The sequence below is a fragment of the Kwoniella dejecticola genome, chromosome 1 (genome assembly GCF_000512565.2).
Source record: "Kwoniella dejecticola CBS 10117 chromosome 1, complete sequence".
NCBI classification, from domain to species: Eukaryota; Fungi; Basidiomycota; class Tremellomycetes; order Tremellales; family Cryptococcaceae; genus Kwoniella; species Kwoniella dejecticola.
The window spans coordinates 421,628-446,349 of record NC_089301.1 but is presented as its reverse complement, the minus strand read 5'-3'; the positions used below and the strand labels follow the sequence as shown (position 1 = coordinate 446,349).

General features: G+C 49.6%; 7 protein-coding genes across 7 annotated transcripts; 3 read left to right on the top strand and 4 right to left on the bottom strand.

The window, feature by feature from the left end:
- Positions 1 to 1,227: 1,227 nt before the first annotated feature.
- Positions 1,228 to 3,567, bottom strand: I303_100171 (uncharacterized protein; the record flags this gene model as incomplete). Its single annotated transcript, XM_065968060.1, has 3 exons — positions 1,228 to 2,613; positions 2,688 to 2,969; positions 3,031 to 3,567. 3 exons carry the CDS (start codon positions 3,565 to 3,567, stop codon positions 1,228 to 1,230), a joined length of 2,205 nt encoding a protein of 734 aa, XP_065824132.1.
- A 921-nt stretch (positions 3,568 to 4,488) lies between these two features.
- On the bottom strand, positions 4,489 to 5,574 carry I303_100170 (uncharacterized protein; the record flags this gene model as incomplete). Its single annotated transcript, XM_018403546.1, has 2 exons — positions 4,489 to 4,848; positions 4,921 to 5,574. The coding sequence occupies 2 exons, from the start codon at positions 5,572 to 5,574 to the stop codon at positions 4,489 to 4,491; spliced, it is 1,014 nt and encodes a 337-aa protein (XP_018266200.1).
- An 856-nt stretch (positions 5,575 to 6,430) lies between these two features.
- Positions 6,431 to 9,092, bottom strand: I303_100169 (uncharacterized protein; the record flags this gene model as incomplete). The annotated part of the gene is made up of 8 exons (XM_065968059.1): positions 6,431 to 6,584; positions 6,675 to 6,923; positions 6,997 to 7,370; positions 7,426 to 7,518; positions 7,677 to 7,771; positions 7,945 to 8,468; positions 8,604 to 8,831; positions 8,956 to 9,092. 8 exons carry the CDS (start codon positions 9,090 to 9,092, stop codon positions 6,431 to 6,433), a joined length of 1,854 nt encoding a protein of 617 aa, XP_065824131.1.
- A 325-nt stretch (positions 9,093 to 9,417) lies between these two features.
- I303_100168 (uncharacterized protein) lies at positions 9,418 to 15,308 on the top strand (the record flags this gene model as incomplete). Its single annotated transcript, XM_065968058.1, has 9 exons — positions 9,418 to 9,748; positions 9,793 to 10,062; positions 10,121 to 10,868; positions 10,926 to 11,572; positions 11,638 to 12,083; positions 12,139 to 12,283; positions 12,334 to 12,660; positions 12,703 to 13,056; positions 13,114 to 15,308. The coding sequence occupies 9 exons, from the start codon at positions 9,418 to 9,420 to the stop codon at positions 15,306 to 15,308; spliced, it is 5,463 nt and encodes a 1,820-aa protein (XP_065824130.1).
- An 84-nt stretch (positions 15,309 to 15,392) lies between these two features.
- Positions 15,393 to 19,828, top strand: I303_100167 (uncharacterized protein; the record flags this gene model as incomplete). The annotated part of the gene is made up of 6 exons (XM_065968057.1): positions 15,393 to 16,639; positions 16,683 to 17,250; positions 17,304 to 18,310; positions 18,377 to 19,013; positions 19,106 to 19,719; positions 19,783 to 19,828. The coding sequence occupies 6 exons, from the start codon at positions 15,393 to 15,395 to the stop codon at positions 19,826 to 19,828; spliced, it is 4,119 nt and encodes a 1,372-aa protein (XP_065824129.1).
- A 481-nt stretch (positions 19,829 to 20,309) lies between these two features.
- Positions 20,310 to 23,419, bottom strand: I303_100166 (elongation factor G, mitochondrial; the record flags this gene model as incomplete). Its single annotated transcript, XM_018403543.1, has 8 exons — positions 20,310 to 20,407; positions 20,526 to 20,892; positions 21,019 to 21,318; positions 21,392 to 21,535; positions 21,600 to 22,221; positions 22,288 to 22,443; positions 22,523 to 22,975; positions 23,073 to 23,419. The coding sequence occupies 8 exons, from the start codon at positions 23,417 to 23,419 to the stop codon at positions 20,310 to 20,312; spliced, it is 2,487 nt and encodes an 828-aa protein (XP_018266197.1).
- Positions 23,420 to 23,715: 296 nt separating this feature from the next.
- I303_100165 (uncharacterized protein) lies at positions 23,716 to 24,572 on the top strand (the record flags this gene model as incomplete). Its single annotated transcript, XM_018403542.1, has 3 exons — positions 23,716 to 23,778; positions 23,890 to 24,021; positions 24,144 to 24,572. The coding sequence occupies 3 exons, from the start codon at positions 23,716 to 23,718 to the stop codon at positions 24,570 to 24,572; spliced, it is 624 nt and encodes a 207-aa protein (XP_018266196.1).
- Between the last annotated feature and the right edge of the window lie 150 nt (positions 24,573 to 24,722).

Below are 24,722 nucleotides of genomic sequence, written 5' to 3'. Positions count from 1 at the left end.
AAAAGAAAATGCAAAGATAAACCGACCAATGATAGCGCAGAATATCGATGATGCGTTTTTTCCTTATCTTTTTTTTCTTAAATGCGCTCAAGGTCAAAGCTCAAAGCGTATCCACCGAGAAAGAGCTCCTTTGATCTGGCTCATCAATTGAGCTGTGTCCTGGGTTCAAGGGAACATCCATTGTCCTCATACCCGTTACATTCCTCCCCCATCCCCCGACTCGCATCTGGGGAATCGCATTCGGTCTGTATTAACGTATGAGGTATACGAGTATGCGTAGCATAGCTTGACCGTAGCATAGCATGACGAGCTGAGAGGGCGAGAGAAGTAACGACAATTGAAAATCCCCAAGAAAGATTCAGGAAAAACCCGATTTTTCCCGCTCAACTTCCTCTTTCGGTAAATATCTCGCGACCTTTAGAAGGGGAGATGAGGAGGAAATGACGATTTTTCATTGGTCCGATCTATACCCTGATCAGTTTATTTCGAATCCGCTTAGAGTCGGCCAAACGCGTTTAAAACTGCACCGAAAATCCGACGAATTGATCTCTCCAATTCTCGCATTCTCGCAAGAACCGGTCCGGAAATCACCACGGCTACGTTCGTTGCATTGCACCGGCGTTTTCATCATTGACGCTGCGAACGACACAGGTCTGGACTGGACGAAGATTGACCATTGGATCACCCTCAATGGGCTCAAAGGAGTGTCCTGCGTAAGAACTCACCGCGGACTACAAAAGAAGACTTCTCCATCGTTGCGACCCAGATCCAGACGCAGACCACGTCGCCTTATCAACCGATATAGCCTAGATGTCTATTGATGGGAGATAAGCAAACGATTATCCTGACCGAAGAACCATCCTTTCGATTTTTGGATGTATCCTTCAGTCCGCAGGGGTGAGCTAGGGACGTCGGTCGCATTGATCTCCTATTTCATCGGACTAGACCGTCGTCTCCTGATCTGTCCCGTCAAAGTCGGAAGATGAAGTACGATGATGATGACCTGATAGCACTGTTTCTGTGTTCCTCTCTTCTCTGCTCTTAATTCTGTTTCTTTTCACAAGACGTAGAATACATATGGGGTTTTATATCATTTTTTTCGAGTAAGAGAATACTGTACATATCTAACATACTGATCTATAGGTTCGCGCTCACATTTATACATTGAAGATATCCTCATTTGCAGCTGACATCGCATGTCGGTCCGCATACTGCACACGGATTACATTAGAGCACAAGTTGGACATTACCGATGTCGGTATGAGCTACGACCCGTGAGTGTCCAGGAGGGAGGTGAGGTGGTGAACCATGAGGTCTGTGAGGTCCTCTGGGTGGACCATGAGGTGGGGGAGGTGGCGGGTGAGGGTGTTCGCCTCCAGGTGGACCATGGGGAGGGGGAGGAGGTGGAGGCGGTGAACCTGGAGGTCCATGAGGCGGAGAGGGAGGTTGAGGTGGTCCACCTGGTCCTCCTGGTCCTTCGTGAGGAGGCGGTGGAGGTGGGTGATCGCCTTCGGGCCGTGGAGGAGGAGCATCTAAGGCATCCAAGTCTTCCTCAATATCGGCGTATTGGAGAATGTCAAACCAATCTTCATGTTCACCATCTTCATCTTCAACAGGGACTTCATCCCTTTTGCCGAAGTTATGACCCTTTGAAGGAGGCTGTTTTTTCTCGGGTGGATGTTCTCCTTTAGGTCTCTTGAATCCTACCAGACCCCTCTCTCTTCCTCCTTTCTCACCTACGATCTGCTCGAGGACATGATGATCCTTGTATTTCTCCGGGATGGACAACGTGTAATTACCGACAAAGCTGGAAATATCGTATTCGCCTCTGAAGTTCTCTGCGTGATGCACAGATATGTTGTTTGTCTTGGAGATGGCCTTGACGATGCTTGAAGTGTAAGATCCCTGAGAGAGGACAGTGAGGTTGACCGAACCGGTAGTGGAAAATGCACCGATGAAGGCTGGTCTGGGTGGAGGAGGTGGTGGAGGATGAGGATGACGATCAGATGGGCCATCGGATTTACCGAACCACCTGGAGAACCAAGATCTCTTCGAAGGCTTGTTCTTCTTGTGATGTGGGTGATCACGTCTCTTCTTCTTGTGATCTCTCTTCTTGCTCTTGTGCTTCTTGTCCTTCTTGTGGTGTCGGCTTCGCTTCTCATGGTGGCCCCCGTCGTCATCATCGGAATCTTCGTCGTGAGACTTGTCCTTGTGGTCGTGATCATCGTCATCGTGATGCTTGGGTCTACCTTCACCTTTCCCACCCTTGTGAGGAGGGGGAGGTCTTTGGTGAGGACCGTTCCAAGGTTCAGTCACATGCACTTTAGCATCGATGTTTCCAGTGACGGTCTTCAGAACGAGGGCCTGGGACACATTGTATGTCCCGCCAATTGTACCGGCAGTAGCGTCCACTTCGACTCTGGACCCAACGAGAGAAGGGACAATTATGTCACCGGTCTCTGATTTGAGGGTGAGATCCTTGAAAGTCAAGTCTTGAGCGGACGGAGCGAGCTCGAATCTGATCGAGTCGGTGGATGAAATCTTGAGCGACGGGATTCTGTGCTTGTGAGAAGGAAGAACAAGGTGAATTCGATGGTCAATCGCCTCTTCAGACTAAGCGATTGCAATCATGATCTTCATCAGCGACGGGCTGTTGGGTCGGGATCAGCTTCAGAATGATTACTCACGTTAATAGTTAGCTCGTCAACCCATTCTCCGGCTTTCATCTCGACACCACTGACAACGCCTTGGAACAGGGATTCGATGATCAATTCGGTTGGAGCATGTCTACCTTCAGAGGTGACATCACTTCTTGAGATGATGACGTTTCCTTGCAGACCCTTGAAGTTGATGTTCAATCCCTTTCGCCTGTTGAAGGGGACAGAGAAGGTCGCATTGGCTGTCTTCTGTTCGCCTTCAACTTGAAGAGCCGTTCCGTAGACCGTGGGAACCACATCGAACTGTTCGACCTAGAAAATCAGGTTTAATACTTCGTTCAACGAATCGAGATAAGGAGAAAATTAGACTCGCCTTTTCTGGTCGTCCACCGTTGCATGGAACGAAATGGCTTGAAGTGGAGTGACCTTCTCTCCATTGTTGGACTCCATGATGTTTGTGATGTCCATGGTGTCCCCCGAACGCTCCAGCGATCTTGTGGGTAAGCACGAAAGTAAAGTAAACAATCGCAAGAGCCAAGAAAGCTTTCTTCGCCTTCGAGAGGTTGTTGACCTTCTCGCGTAGACTTGGTTTCTGACCAACCACTAAGCCAGTCGATTCGGGATCGTATTTGCCTGACACAGAGTCAAAGTCGACATCATTTCTTTCGCCGTATGCTTCCAACGTGGACTTCTCGTTCATCGTGGATTGAGAATGAGATTGAGGTTGATAAGGTGGTAAAGTATCCTTCATCGCAGGGGAAGAAGGAGGAATGTTTGCCTGCATATTTACAGGTGGATATTTGCTAGGATCGAAGTTGACTCCAATCGCCGCTGGATGAATCCTCCTTGTATCGATATTTTGCGGGTTATATATTCGAGGTCCCCCTATCGAGGCTGGATGATAAGCCATGTTTTCAAAGACTGCAGTGATAGCGCGGTGACTGGGGAATCAAATAGACTTTTAGTCTTGGGTCAGAGTCGCAGACATGCACGCAGGTATACTACGCAAAGAGCGAATTTTTGAAGACAGGATATGGGCCTTACTCCACTAATTTACTTTGCTGCTTTTCCGCGGGATGGGCTTTATGTCGCAATACGAAAGGAACTTTCTCGTTATGGGAATATCTGTTTTTGCATCCCTAGCTGCGCTGTTGATTGCTTTTCGAAGTGCTTCGGGCGAAGTGAATGGGACTCCACTTTCGCAGCTTTTGGGTTTTATCTGATTACGGCCGCAAACGCAGAATGCGATATCGCGAAGTCGTGCCCTGTCGTGCTGCGCCAAGACTCGCAACGATCGTCTCCGTTCGTGTCTGATGTGTGACCGGGCGAGATGAGAGAATTAATTGACTTGGAACGGCAGCTCTCACCCTGGTTGGTAGATTGACGATCTGCGCATGGGAAAGCCACCGCAGCTTTCTCGCAGCGAATTTGAGTATGTATATGTATGTGACCTGCGGAATCACAACAATAAAACACGACTGTGTACAGTGGAGGTCGTAGTCCGAAATAGGGAAAAATGACGTATCACGTGTTCGGCCGATCGCGGCGCTTAAAACCTTACTTAAGAAATTTGGTCCTCCTCATGCTCGTCTTCATTGTTGTTGCGATTTCATGGCATAACATCGTCTGGGAGGTACACGAAGGACTTGCGCGCGAAGGACTTGGCATGCAGCGAGACAGGTTTATGAAGAAAACATCGCATCGCATCGCATACAGGCCTATCAGTAAAGTAAACAACCGAATGATAGTCCAACCCTTCCTCATGACACGAGAGAACCAAACGAGAACTATCAACACTAAGCGTCGGCACTAGCTGTGGACCTCGGCCTGTCTAGGCGGGAGCACCACAGGCAGAAGACTTGCAGTAACCGTTAGATTGCTCGATATCGTTGGGATCGTCTTGTCCACCCCAGTTGTCGTTTTTGTCGGTACCGACACAAGCCGAGAACATCGCACAGGTGAGAACTCCCGGGGTGTGCTTGGGAAGGTAGGCTTCCTGCGCATTGACATCGTAGTATGTATTAACGAAAACACAGCCTTCGATCTGGTCGCAAGCGGCCAGGCAGTCGTCGACGGAGGTAGCGAGAGTGTAGGTCATGTAAGAAGCGTCTTGAGTGGCGGCTCCGACAGTGAGACCGGTCCAAACACCGTTGGGCGCGACCAAGGTGTAGTTCGTATAAGTGACTTGGTACTTTGAATGCGAACAACGTGACTGTCAGTAAAGGGAGCTTCGGAATCAATCCAGGACGGGCGCAGTACTCACGGTGGTCTCACAGACTGGGTAAGAGAGGGGATCGACCGCAGATGGTGAGGGGGACGCCGAGGAAGAGGCGGAAGCTGGAGTAGCGGCGTCGGAGCTGGCAACGGCGGCAGCAGAGGAAGCGGCGGAAGAAGAATCGGCCGAAGAAGCGGCCGGAGAAGCAGCAGCGGAAGAGGCGGCAGCACTTGCGGCTGAAGAGACTGCGGCAGCTGAGGAAGAAGCTACGGGGGCAGCAGCGCTGGATTTGGCGGGAGCGGCCGAAGAAGTGCTGGACTTGGCAGGAGCAGCGGACGACGTCTTAGGGTTGTAGTAGCCCCATGGGAACTTGTGGGGAGGGTTGCACTTCTTGGGAAGAGAAGTTCGGGTGTTTCCCTTTCCACAGACGTTGTATCTGTTCTTGTTGTATCCGGAACATCTGACCTTGTCGTATCCGTCAGAGTAAGGGATCTGGTTCCAGTATCTGTTGTTCGAGGGTTTCTTGGAGGAGCAGAAAGACCCGGGAGAAGAGTTGGAGTTCCAGGGGACACCGGAAGCACCGTAGTTCTGCTGGTTGCAAAGAGAGGTAGATTTCTCTTCGAGGGCAACAGCGGAAGCTCCTTGAGCGGCCAAAAGACCGGTGGAGGCGACGAGGGCGATGGTTTGGAGGGAGAAGAACATGGTAGTTAAGGATTAACTGGGGTGGTCGGAGGTAGGGTTGGTCGGAGGGGTGGAAGGCTTTGGGAGGCTGGAGGTTACTTGTGGATTGCGTGTGTGAGATTGTGGGTGAAGAAAAGAAAAAAGGAAGACGAATCCGCAACGCAGAGAGGGGGTTTATATATCTTTTTCCCTGTTCTGTTCTGACCATGACCGGATGGCCGGACCAGAGGGATTTCCGATCGACAAGGGATACATAATTCATTCGACTTACGGCTTCAAACACTTCTATGGACCCTTGATCATCATCTGAGACAATCACATTGATCTTCACATGGTTACTACCTTGACTGAAGTCATACAAAACTCTGGGCAATTGCACCAGCTACCGTTGTTGCAGCTGGATCTTCCATTGAGAAGACAGGCAGCATGCATCATTCACCGGACGCCCGGGTTCCTTACACGGGATCTCATGAATACCTTTAAAAGTGCTTAAACAACCGACTTTCCTGATTGACGAGACCGCTCATTGAGATTTGGACCTGAGGCAGCCTTCCTGCCATAGCCGTTACCAATTGTCTTTGAGTGGAAGGAACGCGATTGTAAGAATCAAGACATAACAAAAACACCCTGTAGATCCCGAGTTGTCGCAATATGTCTCAGAATTACCTGATGTGCAAAGAATCCTAGGTGTTCTTTCCTTCTAGTCCGAGGGGTTTACGTGAAAAAGGTCTCACGTTTTACCCGTTTTCGCCGGTGCTCGATCCGGCCAGCCGTGAGGAACACGGCTTTGTATGGCGGTTTGACCCCGAATGTCCCTGATATTACGTTACGATCGAATTACGGATGCATGCGGATCGATTAAACGATCGACAAAATCCTATTGAGACGCGCTCAACCTGTCCGCTAAGCCATCTATCCAAGTATGGATGCTTCCATCGCGACGAGCGTCGTAAGTCGAGATCGTCGTTTTGGATGCCGTATCAAGATCGACGTTGCACCAGATATTGTGAAACGGCGGGGGGATGGTGATCCTATCGCGGTAGTCGCGACATATCAGTCTACGACCGACCGGTTTCACGCGGAAATTTCGGGTCTAAGATAAAATGGATTGTCTCACTCACCTGAGTCGCCCCAGACCACTGATGAGGATCGTACTCTCCAGCTCATCCAAAAATACCACGGGTCTGATCGACACGGTTCTGGAAGAAAGCCGATCGCGCAACTCCGCATGAACCAAATGTAGTAGCTGGCTGGCGAACTCTTCGGATAGGATGTGAGGAAATTCAGCGGGATTAGAGAGATCGAATGTGGCGTTCGTCAGCGTGACGGCGGTCCTGAATGGTGCGAAAGTGTCGATCTTGACGCCGGGACTAATCATTTGGAAGGTTTTGCTGATCAGCCTTGGCAGCCGAAAATAGCACAGGAGGTAACTGGGAGACTGACCACCCTGCAACATCGATCCTATAGCTAGTACTCATCGTAGTCACGTCAGATTCGCCGTTGAGATAATCGCTGATCATAGTCGCTAGAGTTTCACCAGTGCCAATCTGATCTTCGAAGGTGTTCTCCAGACCGCCGGCTTTTAAGAGATCTGCAAAATTGGTAAGAGTCGTAGTAACGCTGTTACATAAATTACGATATCGCAATGCGTGGATAATCGGCTTCAGGATGGATGGCACCGTTCTATCATTCGATATCGGGTATACGAGTCTGGCTTTACGGTGTTTGTGAAGGTTAATCAGGCCTAATCGAGCTGAGGAGACAAGCAGATCGCAAAGAGGCGAGGCAGGTGTGCGCGAAGCGCTTCGCGTATCGTACTAACCAGTCAAGCATTAGCAACTTGCGAATTGATGAAGCGCCTAGTGCACTCACCAGCTCGAAGGATAAGGTATACTCTGCTACAGGCAATGACAATGACCTTGGTTCCATAACACTCTTTGACATTTGGCTCAGCTCGTACCGCAGCTGGGGTTCAGAGGTCAGTTTTATCTCACAGATCCCGAAGAGTTCCAGATGGATATCAGTGAGATGTAGTCCAGGGTAGAGAAAAGCTCTCAAGGTTGCAGAAGATGGGGATGACGAATGGGCTCGGGGCAAAATGTAGAAAGAGCAGGCACGCTCACTTCACCGAATAAATCTTCATCAAACGCTTCCAGCTGGGCTGCTTCCATTTGCGCCCTGACATCCAATCGGTCTGATGGAGTGATCGGGGTTGACCCTACAACAATGCCGGACACATCCTTCAGAGTGGTTCTCAAGCGTAGATGTGATCGAGAGCCGAAAGTCAGAGCATCTTCCTTCGTGGGATCCAAATCGAAAGCCGCCAGACAACGCGAACGGGTCGACCGAGGTGCTATAAGATCAGCTTCATTCGTCTTGATTAAACCTCACCTTCATCTGTCGCATAAGGTATGATGATATCCTTGGCCTTTTCCTCAGTAGACATAGTCCTCCCGAAATCCGGCTTAGCAATGACCGCCCATTGCTTTTTCCCATTTTCGCCTTCTTTCAACTTTCTGATATCCCTCCAAAATCTGTCCCCAGCAGTAGCCATCATCTGCAATTCCGAGACAGCCGAGTCAATCAAGGCTGAGCATTCATCCAAGGCTTGTTGCTTTGCTGCTAAAACCAGTTCTAAGTCATGCACCTGGGCATGAGCTGTTTTCTGTGGGCGTGCTGAGGGCGTAGTAGAGAATGTGCCTGGGGGTAGTATCGGTGGTTCTTGCGTTATCGACGCAGACAAAGAAACCTTCGTCTCTGCCTCGGTGGCCTTTTGAGCGGCTTTAGCCTTGGCTTTCTTTGACGCCGTCTCCGAGGGCTGATTGTGTGCGATGGGAGGCTGAGCCGTGAAGGTCGAAGAAACAGCAAGGGTCTTGGCGAGTTCGAGAACGAACCAGAGCTCGTTTCGAGCGGAACTGGCGGAAGAGGGCAAATCAGCTCTGCCTCAGACCAAGTGGGCAAGTAGCAAAGAGGTATTGTGGCATTCCATTACTTCAGTAGGAGTGAAGACTGTGGAAAGGCAGGAGTGCTAGTCTAGATATAAGACGCACTTCAATTGTTCGTGAACCTCACTCCGTAGTTGGTCCATGTCGCCTCTGCTCATTGTCTTAAACGGGTCCCGTTCTTTGCCTTTTTCCGTCGGCTCATCTATTTTCTGTATCGCCTCATCGTTCGGGGGCAGTCTTTCCAGCTTCTCCTCCTTGATGTCCAACAGACCATTCGGGTATTCATTCCATACTCTTTCCAACTGCTCGGTCAAATTGTCACTGGTGGTTTTGCTAACAAATCGTTCGATCAGCTTTGCAATGCCCCGGTTGCATCTTCTCCTATCCTATGATCCCTTAAAGCGTTCACTCTGCATTGTATGGCGCAAGCTTGCAAGATATTTCGTTTGATACTCACCCATCATCGTATGTCAGACTGCCGTCGAGATCGATGGCTTGGACTTTTCTTTTGCCAAGCGCAGCGTCCAATGTAGCCGGGTCGACCGTGAGGTTGATCTGATCGAACACAGTCTGTCCTAATACTGAGCCATTCATGGCTTTGGTAGTCTTGCTTGCAGTGGCTATATGATCATCCGCATCCGATTGAAGGAGATTGAAGGAGATGAGGATGCAAAGTACGCCTATAGCTTGCTCGCACTGCACTAAGTAGATCAACAAAAAAGGTGGTGACGTCATCACTTGACTTGTCACATACAGTTTGTTTTTGTTTGGGCTCAGAACCCAATCTCTCATCTTTTAATCCCCTCATTCCACACATTCATCTATCCGTCAAGGCATCTCATCTAGGAGGCTCATCGTTCGCCCGGCATCCTCACTTCACCAACCATGATATGATATTAGCCCGTCTGAGGCTCACAAAATGGCCGTCGCAGACGAGGTGAACCTGTTGCTCCTAATCGAGTTAGCGGCAGTCGTCATCGGAGCTTCAGCATTTCTATTCTACTGGAATCGTCTTCTGGGATCGGTTGTCGCATTTCTCGTTCGACTGTATACCTGGAGAAGCTACAATGCATACCTCATCATAGGATCATTGCAGATAGCGCCTCTAGCCGGTCGTATATCGTTTAGAGATGTCGAGTATCACTCTAGTAATATCTCGGTCAGGGCGTTGCACGGACATGTCACTTGGAGGTACTGGAAATTCAGAATCAGGCATGAAACGGACTCAGAGTCTACCAACAACAAACGAAGTGAGTGTCGTGCAATTCAGGACGACGCTGATACGATGGAACAGATAGATTACCCTGCCGAATCACCGTCTTCGCCGAAGGTGTCGAAGGTTTCGTGTACAATCGTACACCCGCTTACGATGCGATCGTCGAGCGTATGAAGAAGCATGAACGAGAAGAAGCGGCTGCCAATGCCTCTCCGCGAAAGTCCGATGACACCGATGTTGAGCCGGGCTCCACTTTGCGATCTAGATTGAAGAAAGTGGTGAAGACATCTACTGGAGAAAGTTCCACCACCAAGGCGGCGACATCAGAAAGCGGATATGATGATCATCGTCAGTGAAACCCATCGCAGATTTTTTTTAACAAGATCTGAAGCTCATCTCGTTCCAGAGTATCCCCCAGAACCCGATCATCATAACGTCAATCTTGTCAAACCAGCTGTGAAACCCGTTTCCGAGGGGGTCAACTGGTTTCGCGAAGCTCTGCCTATCGACCTCAGGATCATCACCGGATCGATTGTACTCGGTAGTGACGCGACCCCAATGGTCTTGATCGGCGACTTCAAACGAGCTGAAGGTACCGTTGAGGTGACGGATTCCCGATCGACATTCGACCTCTACAAAACATCAGTCAATCTCACTTTTCAGGATGCGAGTGTGCTCATGCGCACGAACGTTGACTATTCAGGGCCGCTGCTGGCTCACGGCAAAAAGGTCTACGATGAGCTGCTCAAACGACAACCTGATCTCACCGCCAAACCTCCTTCCGCCCTATCTGTATTCACCGGGTTTCATCTCCTATCAAAGCAATTCAAGTTCTTGCGAGATCCGAAATTTTCCACCCCACCGGTGGCAGGCTTACCCACTGACAGGATATGGAAAGGTCTCGCTCGGTATCGTGAGCCAGAGAATGGTGATACCAAAGCGCCCAAGAGAGAGGAACGGGAATATGCAAAAGTCACTACTCTGCTTGAGACTCATCGGCTCGATCTGACTTATTACGCCGACACCCCTGGTCTAGTTCCGCACCCCTCAGATGCGCCTTACGTAGATGAACAAGATGAAATAGGGAACGTAGATCTGCCGCCGGAATATGGGATAGATATAGCGATACATAAGGGGAACGTCAAGTACGGCCCGTGGGCTGATAAGCAGCGGTGAGTCGAACCGTATTTTTGGCAAGGCTGATCTTCTAGAGAGGCTATCCAGCGTGCATTTGCTCCTTCATTGTTCTTCGACTCCGAAAATAAGCCACGTCTGCAACCTGGAGACACGCGAATACACACAACCCTGGTGCTGCATCTGTTGTTACTGGATGAAACCGTGATGCGTATCCCAACGAGAGAGCCGTCCAAGGACTGGCAGTACGATAATACTGCGACGGATGTGGAAAGAAGATATGGCTGGCTGGACGTCGTGGTAGGGCCGAATTCGTCAATATCGTATACCCAGGATCAGGTTGCTACAACACAAGGCTACGATTCTATGCTGGTGCTTCAACTTGATTCGGTCGGGATCAGCTCCAGTGTCAATTTGGATACCTTCATCAAGGCCAAGACTTGCAAACTCTCCATGACTATGCCGACCCCTCTTGAGTGGGACGCGCAACGCGATTGGGGCATGGACGTTACCCTAGACACCGCTTCGATCAGTCTCCTCCGGGACCATGTCACCCTCATCTCCGACTTGGCCAAAGATTGGAGTTCTGGTGCGACAGTCGGAGACTATCATCACTTCGTCCCCAATCACTACAACTTCCGCGTATCTCTCATCAACTACGATATACACCTGTATATCAATGATTACAACATCGTTGATGCGCCCTGGTCCAGGGATGCGAATGGTGAGTGGATCCATCGGAAAGGATGATGTGCAATTATAGGAAGAGCAAGGCTGACGTCAAACTAGCTTTCATGGATGTGTATGGTCCGAGGCTGGATGCTTATGTCGCCGTCGCCTCGACACAATATCGACCCGAGATGTCCATCGTCCCGTTCAGCGTCAGTCTCGCGGACGCCCGTGTCGAGCTTTGTGTGCCGAAATGGGATACCCACCGAGCGTTTGGTCCCGATGTACTTGAAATCGGTAAGATTGGCGAGGTGTGCGCTAAAGGTTCCTACCTATATTACTCAGTGCCCAAACCGGATCATCAAGAAACCCTGGACTTGCATCTAGAGGGTAAACATGTGGTATTCAAAGCGCTTGGGTGGGTATTGAGAAGACTATTCTGCGTGAAGGACAATTACTTTGGGACCTTCACGCAATTCAGAACGATGCAAGAATTTCTGGAAAAATTTGATCATGACCCAGAGTCGGTTGGAGATCCTATAGAAGAAAAATATAGGCCCGGCAGAGTGAGCTGTCCTGATTTTGACTACGAGAAGGTGTACCTGATCCCTTGTCCGCTAGTCCGACCCCTTCTCGGTATCCGTCACTATGAATGTCGAAGAGTCTCTCGTTCTGATGTCAGACGAGATTTACAATTGCAAGAAGGGCTTAGTCATACCGGTACCTCAGCTGCAGATGAACCTCAAATCCGTCGATCATTTCATGGGTAAGCATCTCATGTGTTGCTGTCAAGTATAAGCACTGATGCTCGAGTAGAACTATCCCTGGATGCTACTCCCACATATCTCACCGCCTCAGCCGATCTGCATTCGATATACGCTCGTGGCTCTCCTCCTTCAGTCACCGATACGGACATCATCTTCATCGAAGGTATTGAAGTGAAAGCCAATCGATTATTTGGCGCTCAGCCACACGCTACAACCTATTTGTGTCTATGGGAAGTGATTATTCCCAAAGTATCAGCTTTCCTCGGCCCAGACTTGGTTTCGGTATTACAAGCGGCTGGACGAAGTGTGGGGTACACATTTCCTGATTCGGAAAACAGTCCGTCCGATATTTTTGTTCCGAAGACACCTCCTGACGGTGAGTTCCCGGTAGAAAGCATCGTTTGCTGATAAGAATCAGTGACATTCTTCAAAGTCTCGTTGGACGAAGCGGCGATCATGGTCACTTCTGGCGACCATGGTCTGTCGGTAGAGGTACCTCACGGCTTTTCCCTTGACACCAGTACAATGGGGACCCGTGCATACAGTTCTATGATGGGCATCTCCTTGCCGGAAATGACGCTGAACATCCTGGAAAGGGGTCCTCGATCATCATGGCAGTCCGTTGGCTTCGCCAAAGGTGGCGCGGCGATAGACATTTACCAGGCTCCGGCAGGTTGGAAGGAAGCGGTCGCGCAACAGCAGGAATTCCTGAGACAAGAAGACAAGGAAACAAGCAGGATCTGGTTTATGTATCAGGACGCAAAGCCTTTCTGTAAGTCCCATGCCTGCGACGCGCGCATCGATCGGCGCTGATGAGGGATTCGATCAGTGAGTCAGCATGTCAACGGTCTCTATCTGCCGCAGCCTTTGGCGCAGAATTTAGAAGACAGGCAGCTACCTGAAGAAGGCAAATCTGACGATTCGACCTCCTCTATTTTGGACCTCGAGGAGGTGGGCTCTTCCTCGGCTAGCTCGAGCGGGTGGGAAGATAATAACCCCTTCGATCAATTGAGGCTTCGAACGAAACGGTCTAGATCATTCGCAACAGCGAGAGAGACTCCGGGTGGCTCCTCGGTAGGAGATGAGTCAGACACAGTGTCCAGTATGACCTCAATGGAAGGCTCGGTCACCTCCTCGAAGGGGTCGGTGTATGGCGACATGGCTACCGCTTTAGTCGCTAAGCTGCACGCGTTCCATTTGGCTCATGACCGGCATCCGATGCCAGGACACCAAGGGTTCAGCGAGTCGACAGATACGCAGCATGAAGCTGCATCTGCGCCGTCTACTATCCACGAGAAGGATAATGGTTCCGTTGTCCGAATCCGAGGGAAGGCCATCGATATCGACCTCAAGCCTAACTCTCTTGTCTCGATATCAAATCTCCTGACCGCGATTTCAATCAAAGATGAAGGTTTCGAAAAGCGGCTGGACGCTCTTCTCGTAAGCCAAGTCTCTGCTGTGGAGGAAGAGTCGAAGATCATCGCTCCACAAGTCCACGATATACATCTGCCGTCTATCATTCTTCGCCTATCTTCTGGCCATCCCGGGAATGCTATTCTTGCTCGTTGCGAAGGGATCGACTTTCAAATCTCCCATCACGCGCCGCGAAACAAACAGGCCATCCTCGATGTGTCAGCAAGGACATCTGTCATTTCGCTCTGGATGATTTCTTCTGATTCGAAATATTCGGACATCTCCCCTGATATGGATATTCCCGGACTGGCCAATCCACCCGCAAACGGTGCACCCTTGTTGAGTGTGGTCATGAAAGGTCTTGAAGTAGCGGCACACCATAGTCAAGGAATAAGAGCGCGTGCCAGATGGACCGACACTACCTTCGACATCTTGTCAGCAGCCATCGATCTCGGTCACGCTATGCTACTGCCTTGGCAACAGGCGTACCTCCGGGTCAATGGCGCAAAGTCTCAAGCGACTACAGATGCTCAGGTTCTCTTCACAATTTTACAAAAAGCCATGCAGAATGGCTACGACAGCTATATGCCCGCTTTCGCGTACGAAAGAGCCTATGGTCTGCACGTGCAGGACTTCAGGAATATACGAACTCAGACCGGCTGGTGGATATTAGCTAGATTTAGAGATTGGTATAGAAGGATCCCCGCCAACCAGGATATCGATGATTCGATTCCTCTCGATCGTATTGCGGACTTTGTGGTCCAGAACTTGTGTAGAGTCGAAGAAACCGTCAACGGAGCTGAAAACATCATACGGGAACAACACTTTATTCAGTCGGTTTTCGGTCAACAAGTCGCCGATAATGCTAGTCACAAAGCCACAGAGAAGGCTATGGATCTGATCCTGTACTTCGACAAGCTCAGAATATCTCATCACGGACTGGCACTCTCTTCGAAAAGACTGTCCTCCAGCAACATCGTGATAAGCAAAGCGTCTTTTGGCGGCTCCCAAGCTACGGGCAAAACGGAACAAAGACCGCTTGCGCAAATGCAGCTTGTTTCAGCTGTCCAAGAGATCAAGACTGATATCACCGATGGCATACTCGGTTTAGCACGAAGTAGTCTAGAATATATGCCGGAAATCGGAGTCGAATCGAGCGCTGACAAACCAGTACCGAAAGAGCAGAATGCCGTTGTCATCGGTGATCTACAAATTGGCTTGATCGATCTGAATGTCCGAGGAGGGGGTCTGCGATGCCATCTCGGTAGTAGTCAATTGCACATTACTGGGTTGTCAAAGAAAAGCCTTCGTGGCCCACTGCCTCGGGCTCAGCAATCGTCAAAAGAGACCCTGACCGCCAATTGCGAGAATATTGGGTTGTCGCTCTTGCAGGTTGAGGATCCATCGGACCTGATGGCAGATCGCACTATAGTTTCCCTTCAGGCTGAAGGCCTTGCCACCTTTATGGACCGAAATCACGACACTCGAAAGATCGCGGGACCGGAGGTCAAACTGGTTGTTGGCCTGAAAACGCTGAATTTCGATTCGAGACCTCAACTTAGAGCATTCTATGCATTTGTGCAGACATGGAAACAGACTGAACTACCGTGAGTTTTATTAATGTTCGGTCAAAGCTGATCTTCTAGTCTTTATTCTTCGGCCGTGGAAGACATTCGATCGATTCTAAGCGCTAAGATGCCAGCTGCCAAGCCCTCGGTGGTAGAACAACCCAATTCTCAACATTACCTCTCTACCCTGGACCTGTCCGTCGACGCCATCCACATACAGATACGTGCCGCCAGATCATTGTGGATCAGATGGGGTTTTGGCAAGATTTACACATCACTTTCGGTCAACAACGGCGACGTACGTTTCGCGATCAAGGCAGCTGCACAAGTCGTTGGCGCCCACGCATCCCTCCGCAGGAACAAGCAGAAGACAACGGACTCATCCACTCTGCGACTACCATCAATCACCGCTATCGGAGATACAAGGTCATCCGAGGGTCAATTGCTTGTCTCCGCTAACGTCGACCTAGGTTTCTTCACCGGAGTGCTCAAGCCGGTCATTCTCGATCGACTATTATCATTACATCAACAGCTAGCAGCTGACGTCACCGAGTTCGTCCGCGATTGGCGTGAAGTTGTGACGACCGCAATGAATCGACGGCACGCCAAAGGGATCTCTATGGCTTCAATCGACTCGAAGGACTCAACTCAGCCACGCTCCAAGGAACATCTTTTTCATGTTCAAATTGGCATTGCAGGACTCAGACTGGGCTTGCGAGCCGATGATGTGGCCACCACTCTGTTATTTGAAGCTCTAGCAATCAAAGGCTCAGCTTCGAACCGGCTGACCGAGGATCATGCGCTACAGTGGCGAGCCAAGGTGGAACACTTCGGTTTGTCGCTCGGGCATCTCGGCTCTCAAGCTCTTTCCGATACATCTGAGCCAGTCAAAAAGCACCGAACCGCCTATATGGTGCTCGATGCAGAGGTTCAGGAGGTCCCCGCAACTGCTCAGACCACTTCGAAGCTCAATGTCAACCTCAGTCGCGTTCACACGGTCATGCATCCAGAGGCTTTGAGCGAACTCACTGACCTATTGAAGAGTTGGATGTCCGACTTACACGCTCTACGAGATCATCGTTCGGCGGAGGTAGCTGAGGTGAAAGTGCATACCACAAGAGTCCTCAAGAAGCTAGAATCTGCCGAGAAAGTAGAACACTCCGAAGTATCCTGGTTCGCCAATCGACTGGTCTTCGTTGAGGTCTCCGGTATTGGAATCGCTATCCCTCTTGTGGAAGGTGCAGCCATCGGTGATGCGGTGCATAGCGACATACCAGCATTGCTGTATTCGATTCGGGTCATCAGCTTTCAGAACAGAAGAAATGAGACGGCTAGATTTAAGGTGCAGAACATGGCTATGCAGTTCATTCAACGGTGAGTCTAGCTTGATCTTTTCCAAGCTGACCAGATGGCGTAGATTTGATCAAAGCTCTTCCGACCACTTCACTGGCGATTTCCACGAATCAGTCAACCGAATGACTCTGCCTTCGATCGACATGGAAGCGCAGATGTCGTCCGAGCCTGGCCTGTGGCAGCTTTCCGCTCATTGCTCGGCAACCGACTTCAAGCTGTCTCTATCGCCAGCCGTGGCTGACGGGATATTCAAGCTGATCGACCTGTTTCATCATGGTCAAGACCGGATTTCGAAACTTGAAGCGCACTACAAGTCTGAGATGGCGAAACATCCTTATGAGACAGTCTCTGCGAAATACGATGACCCTGCTTCTCCGGTAGTAGCGCGACCGTCGCAACGAATTCTGGTCAGAATGTCATATACCTTCAACAGTGGTATCGTTGAGCTTCATCGAGAGATGAGCGACCATAACAAACGAACGGTGAACGCAGACTCAAGGAAGAACAGACAATGGCATGATACAGTGATTTTACCCACTGTATCCCTTTGGATGGACTATACTGGGCCTAAAACGGTCTTTTCAGTGTCGGAAAACCGAGAGGACAACGACGCGTTACTCGTTTTCAACGCTGTGAGCTGTAGTATTATTATAGCTCTCCTCCATTTGCTGACCGTGACGTCCAGGCTGTTCACGAGAGTCGGAATCTTCTCCGCCCATCTGTCCTCCCTTTCTTTGTCCAGCTCATCAACCGCATGGAGAGTAGAGCTAAACAGAAGGTGGCTTCGATGGATTCCCCTCCACAGCCAAGACCAGAACCGGCACCAGCAGCCAAGAGCGAATCATCTGTCCATACGATATCACGGACACCTATGGAGAGAATCAAGACGAGATTTACCCTTCGGATCGACAAGTCTCGACTTCGACTGTCCTGTGCACCCGATTCCAACGCCTATGTTGACTTGAAGTGGGAAAGCGGTGGATTTTTAGCTAGTACCACTATAGGTGGAAGCGACGTCACGACTGTTGCGGGCACAATTTCAGGCGTCACTGCTTATCTGCGACACGAATTTGCGGAAGAAGGCAGAAGTTGTATCGAAGCTGGTGCGAAAGATATGGCGTTCTCGATCGCTCATCGACCGGAGAACAAACATGGTCAGCAGAAGGGTCTGTCCATTGTAGTGGACACACAACTCTCAGGCCAATTCAGGTTGGAGCAATTCAGTGCGTGGTTGACCTTCGCTGCTGTATGGATCGACACGGCCCCGCCCCTCGACCTGCCACCCAAATCAGCAATAGTAGAGGCCGCCACCACTACAGCACCTGCCCTAGCACCGGTGCCAACGGCAACCCAGCAAAAGCTCGCAATCGTAGCTCTAGTCCGTTTCCGATCGATTGATCTAGACGCCAATGTGGGAGTGACCAACGCGAAATTAGAACTCACGCCCATAGTCCTCCGTACCCTGTCTAACGGAGAATTCACAGAGGTAGATCTCGACATCGGTATCACCCAATTGACAGCAAAGGGTGACATATCCGGGGAATTGCGAAGTGAACATCTCAACTTCCACACGACCCGTCAATCGTCTCGGTCGGCGCATCAAGACGTTCCCACCGTCTTGAGTATGGCAATCGATGCGGGCGACCTAACCGGTAGTCTGAAACTGCAGGAATTGAGCGTCATGACTTTCCAGTGAGCATCCTTCACTGCTGTATGTATCAAGCCTTTGATGACTGACATGTGCGGCTTTATTTCCAGCTTGGAGCCCGCTGTCGTCCGTTTGGCGGATGACTGGACAGCTTTCAACGAAGATCCCACTGCTCAGGTCAACCTCTCTTTTACGGTAAAAACAGGTGTTTTCAGATCCGTGGCGAGATTACTTGCTATTCCTTCTTTACTGAACAAAGTGTACTCGATCACCAACACATTCGATTCTCAAGAGAGAGTCGCGTCCCAACGATCGAATACATACAAATCTATGAAACTGCGAAGATCGACCGAGCCATCCCCTATGGCGGCCGCCATCATTCACACGGCTAGAAAAGCAGGCCAATCCTTGAATCCTACAACCAATATCCGGACTTCACAGACTATGAGGTTCGATCTTGGCGGGATTGAATTGGGCATATTCAACGCTCCAATGACGATTGAGACCAGAGGAGATTTCTACCGATTCATGGTTGGGGAATGCGGATCTGATTTGAAGAGAAGATTGACGAAAGAAGGCTTACCGAAACGTGATTTGAGCGTTATGATCTCGTTTGTGAGCTGGGATACCAGCGATGGCCGGGGAGCAGCGAGAGATACGGCCGGAAGGACAGGAACGGGTGTGAAGGAGATGATAGAATCAGCTTCGAGGCACGGTAGAAGGGAGATAGCGTGGTTGCCTTTGGTGGTAAGCAGCCTTTTCGCTTCCTTCCTCTCAATCATGCTTTCCGGTGAAAGCGGTGAGGTGATGCGATCCTGACTTTATACTTTATGACGCAGAATATGACGATGAAATCCATTGAAGAGCCTAGACCACCAGTCATCGTGTACGATTTCGACCTGGTGTGGGGCGAAGGCGATGGAGATATCCAGATCCTGCCGTACTTCTTCGAACAAGCTTACAAGACTTTCGACGCATTCACAAAAGGATTAGAACAGGAACAAATTACCAAAGCCAAACGAAGAGGAGATGATATGCCTATCCGACGAAACACGTCCACTGTCAACTTCGACATCAGAACATCGGCACCAACACCTACGCCCACACCTGATTCCACATCTAATGGTCATGGAAGTGGCCATGGACAACCGAAAGGGAGGATCAACGATCTCAAGAAAGACGGTCATGTGAAAGAACATAAGATATCTGGTGCAAGTGACCAGGGGGAGAGCGCAGATGGCAATGAAAACGAAAATGCCGATGCAACAGAAAAGTTGAGATTCAGGAATAGGTTGGAAGGTGAAAGACCTTTACCCGTGCCGCGATTACGATTGCTGGGAGAAGGAACAAGACAAGCGATGGACATGTTACCTCGTATCAATGAGTTCTCGGATCAATTGCCGGTCATGATTCACAAGGGAATCACATCGCCTTTGGAAGATGGAATGGATCTGTGAGTTCAACCAATCGCAATTGCACAAACGCCAGGACTGACCAAACGATGTGATATTTATAGGTTGTTGAAGTTGTATGAAAAACAATTGCCCGATCGAGCGATTTAGAACAGACTGACTGGATGTGTGCTCGGACATATTGTATCACATCGAATTTGATTAAAGTGCAAAGCAAGTGATTCTGTACAGTATGTATACCCGGCATATACAATTGACTTGATGACTTAGTATGTTGTAGACTGTTTGTTGATGTATATGGTCTCACTTGCGTCCGTGCGGTCGCAGATAGCCATGAGGAGGGAGTGTTGCATCGGGATATCTCAGATGAGTATGGAAAATATGCTATGCTAAATATGCAGGTGTACAAGGAAAATATCAGAAACCCATAATATGTCGTCTCGGCGACTACAGTAGCCCTTTTCTGTAGTGCAATTCTATTGATTCTATCATTATCTCTTCCCCTTATCCTGATTTCAGTCCCGCTGAGCCCTCAGAATGATCTTTCCTCATGACATCAAACTCAGATAAAAATGGGGCCCTCGCTGGCTATACGATTTAATCTCGATCTAGTCGCCCTGTTAAATGCCCCTTATTTACCTAATTGTTTCTTCCTGAACGCTTCCATCATATCCCTCTGGACGTTGGGCATGACGGGTTGGTGATTCTTGTACTCCATCGAGAATTCACCTGTAGTGCGAGACATCAAGTCAGACCAAATCAAGTCAAGTCTTTCTCCAGACTTTGACACGGCAAGGGAGATGATTCATTGAAATGGGTGAATGATGGAAGACCGGGGCTAACTCACCTTTACCTTGGGTCATACCTCTGAGTTGACTCGAATACCCAAACATATCATTCAACGCCACTTCAGCCGTCAACGTGAACTCGTCATCCCTCACTTCGGTATCTACGATCGTCCCCTTCCTCTGGTTCAATGCCCCGATAACATTCCCTTGGAACTCAATCGGAGCAACAACTTCGACAGTCATGACTGGCTCAAGGATTACGGGTTTCGATTTTTGGAAAGCTTCTCTGAACGCTCCGATGGCTGCTAGCCTGAAAGCCAGCTCGTTGGAGTCTACCGAATGAGCAGATCCATCTTCAAGGACGAATTTACAGCCTGAGATCGGATGACCGGTAAGCAATCCCCTATCGAGCGCTTCTTGGAATCCCTATGATCGCACATCGCACAAGAATACCATCGGATCAGCATATGTAACAGGTTTGCATCTTGCGATGGATGTTAGGCTGATTTAGGGGAAAGGGAACGAAACGAAAGGAAACGAAAGGAAACTCACCTTCTCGATAGCAGGAATGAACTGGTTAGGGATGTTACCCCCGATAATCCTATTCTCAAACGCCGTGTCTTTGTTCGTCTCGCTGTCCATCTCCATAGGTTCTAATTTACCGATGACTCGACCGAATTGACCGGATCCTCCAGACTGTTTCTTGTGGGTGTAGTTGAATTTACTCTCCTCCGTTATCGTCTCTCGGAACGCTACTCGGGGTTTACCGGTCACGCAGGCAACGTTGTATTCCCTCTTCATTCGTTCGACGTAAATATCCAGGTGCAATTCTCCCATTCCAGAGATGATTGTCTGCCGAGGGAGGTAGAGTGTACACATATCAGCGCAAACATCATAGATTGAATAGCATGTGTGCGCAACTCACCTCTTGAGACTCGGAATCAACGTGCACTCGGAAGGTAGGATCTTCTTTTTGGAATCGATTCAAAGCTCGCGAGAAATTGGGGGTTTCATTGCCCTCAGGTCGGATCGATAGGGAGATAACGGGTTCCGGAACGAACATCGATGTCTACGAACATCCAGGCGTTGAAATAAGCTAGACCATAGCGAGTGACCACGCACTGCACACTCACCATTGAGAACGTAGTAGATCCATCGTTGAAAGTGTCTCCAGACGAACACTCTACACCAAACATCGCGCAAATCTCTCCCGCGCCAATAGCTTCCACATCTTCCATTTCGTCCGAATGCATCCTGACCAATCTGGGGACTTTGACTTTCTTTCCTGTTCGCGCGTTGTAAATCACACTTCCCCTCTTCAATTCTCCTTGGTATACCCGCATATACGTCAATTGGCCATATCGTCCTTCTTCCAACTTGAAGGCTAATCCGACCAAAGGCGCTTCGGCAGCAGGCACAAGCGGGACGGGAGGAGCGTGGGAGGGCAAAGCAGCGTCGAGCGCTTGGTTGTGCACTTCATTAGGATCAGGGAGGTATTGACATACACCATCGAGAAGAGCTTGGACACCCGTGTTCTTGATGGCTGAACCCATGAACACCGGTGTGAACTTCAGGGCAACAGTCGCACGTCGAAGGGCTTGAGCGATATCCAATTCGGAGATGGGTGATTCGTTCAGGAAAAGATCGCACAAGGTCTCATCCGCTTCTGATAGTTGCTCGATAAGCTCGGCTCGTTTCTCCTCTGCTAAAGCTCGAACAGAATCGGGTATGACATCGGTCTCAACCACTTGGTTTCTGACGACATTCTTGGGTTAGTCATTCCCCCTCGATGAATCGAGTCAGTGGAATGCTTGAACTTACCCCTTTACACCCTCGTTGTACAGAGCCTTCATCCGGACAATATCGACTACTCCGTGGAAATCCCCTTCCGCTCCGATGGGTACTTGCAACGCAGCAGCATTCATCTTCAACTTGCCTCGGAGCTGTTGTATCACTCTGAAAGGATTCGATCCAGCTCTACAAATCCGCCAATCATGCAATCAATCAGCCTCTTGATCTGAGACGCAAAACAGAAGATTTGGCTGTGAAAGCTCACCGATCCATCTTATTGATGAACGCCAATCTAGGGACATTATACCTCCTCATCTGTCGATCTACCGTTATCGTCTGACTCTGCACACCCGATACCGCACAAAGCACCAGTACAGCTCCATCTAAGACTCTTAGCGCACGCTCAACTTCGATGGTGAAGTCTACGTGTCCGGGGGTATCGATGATATTGATCGAGTATTTCTCTTTACCTTCCTCGGAACCCGTGCCGAATAAAGTAGCGCCTTCAGCTAATTCAGTCGGGGGCGGAGGCGATACCCAATCTGCGAAAGTCGCTGCTGATTGAATTGTAATTCCCTTCTCTCGTTCTAATTCCATAGAATCCATTTTGGCTCCTACGGCATCTCGTCCTCGTACTTCGTGTATGTCTCGAATTCGTCCGGTGTAGTACAAGATTCGTTCTGTCAGTGTCGTTTTACCCGAATCAATATGTGCGGATCTATCAGAGAAAATAAGCCATGTGAATATCAGTATCTGCTATCATCATGAAGTAGATAAGGAGAATTGCATGAAGTCTGAAGTGGAAGTTAACTCACATTCCGACATTTCGTTGCCTCTTCAATCGCTTGACATCGGTCTCTTTCAAGACAGGCAATACCCGGTCCGGCCATTCCTCTTTCGGTTTCTCCTCCTCCTGTGCACGGATCGAAGTGCTGAAAAGCCTTTTCGGGCTGAGGCTGGGACTCATCGAGGCGATGGAGATGGGTGAGGAGGAGAGAGAACGGGATTTGCCAAGCGGCGAGATGCTAGACGGAGGAGCAGGTGAAAGGATCGGTTTTCGAGTCAGGACGGTCGGTCGGATCAATGTGGATGATGACGACGCCGATGAGGACGATATTATAGGTGATCGGATCCTAGAGGACAGTCTAGGGAGAGACGACATCTTGAGTGGAGCTCGATGTCTTTTGGGGGCTTCTTGACGAAGCCAGTGGGAGTATAGTATATATCACCATAAAGATACAATGGGATGGATGGTCGAAAAAGTCAAAAATCTCGGAAAGTATTGCTCGTCGATCCGACTTTTGAGGATGGGTCACGTGACTCGTCCACCGTGAGCCCAATTTAACTGATCCCTTGTACGTTCGTTTGCCGCCTGAAAGTGCAGTAGATCAATCATATCATCTTGTCCTCGTCATACTATCATTCGCCAATCCAGAAATTGGAGTCACGAAACACACAATGTCGACCTCATCCACCAAATTCGAGCGAGCTGCCGACAAGTCATACCATCCCAAGGGATATGTGAGTGGCGGTGTGATGCCTATTCCTCCAAACTGATGGCAACGGTTGATTCCGAAAATGAGATCATCATGCCTTTGCAGAGTACCTTGCTGATCTTTATACTATTGATAGGGCATGTCACCTTCTCTCCAGAGGGCTCGAAAACCCTTCGTACTCACGAATGTACTCATTGGAGGCACTTTATTCGCTTTCGCCGTTGGAGTTTACGTCTACTCGATCTCAGCTGTTAAGCAGGATGATTTCGTGAGTTGAGTCTCCACCCGAGCGATATCACACACATCACACTTTCACCTCCATTGCTCGTCGTTGACAGATCGAATGACTGGAGCAGCTGTGCTGACGGAAAATCTCAATTGATCGGATAGTCCGATGTAGAGGACTTATTACCACCCCTGGAAGAAAGACGTAAATTGCTTTCCATTGAAGACGAACAACGAGCATCCTCTTCTTCTGCCGCATCTTCTTTACAATCCATCGCATCCGCTTTACCCCTATCCGGACCTTCGTCTTCCTCAGGTCGAAAACAAGCGACCCCATTACCGAATACGACATCTACCGGATCATCTCCGTCGAAATCTATCCCTCAACCTGATCTATCAGGCGGGACTTTACCGCTCCTTGAAAGTAACAGTTCAACATCTTCCGGATGGGGTTTGAGGAGGATAAGTGAGTTGGAATGGATCAGGAAGAGAGGCCTGGTAGATCCCAAAGGAAATGTACTCGTTTGGGGTGCGCCAGATGTGGAGAGTATCGGGAGGATCACGGGTGATAAAGCTGGAAAGAGGCTTGTGTAGTGTGTCCCATCTCTCTTACTCGCGAAAATCAGTAATACGAAATGCGAACCAGGCAGACTCGTTCAGAGTGAAGGTTCACAGATCATCGATGATTGAAGTCACGTAAGGTATGAAGGATCAGATATATCTAGCATGTGCACCAGTATACTA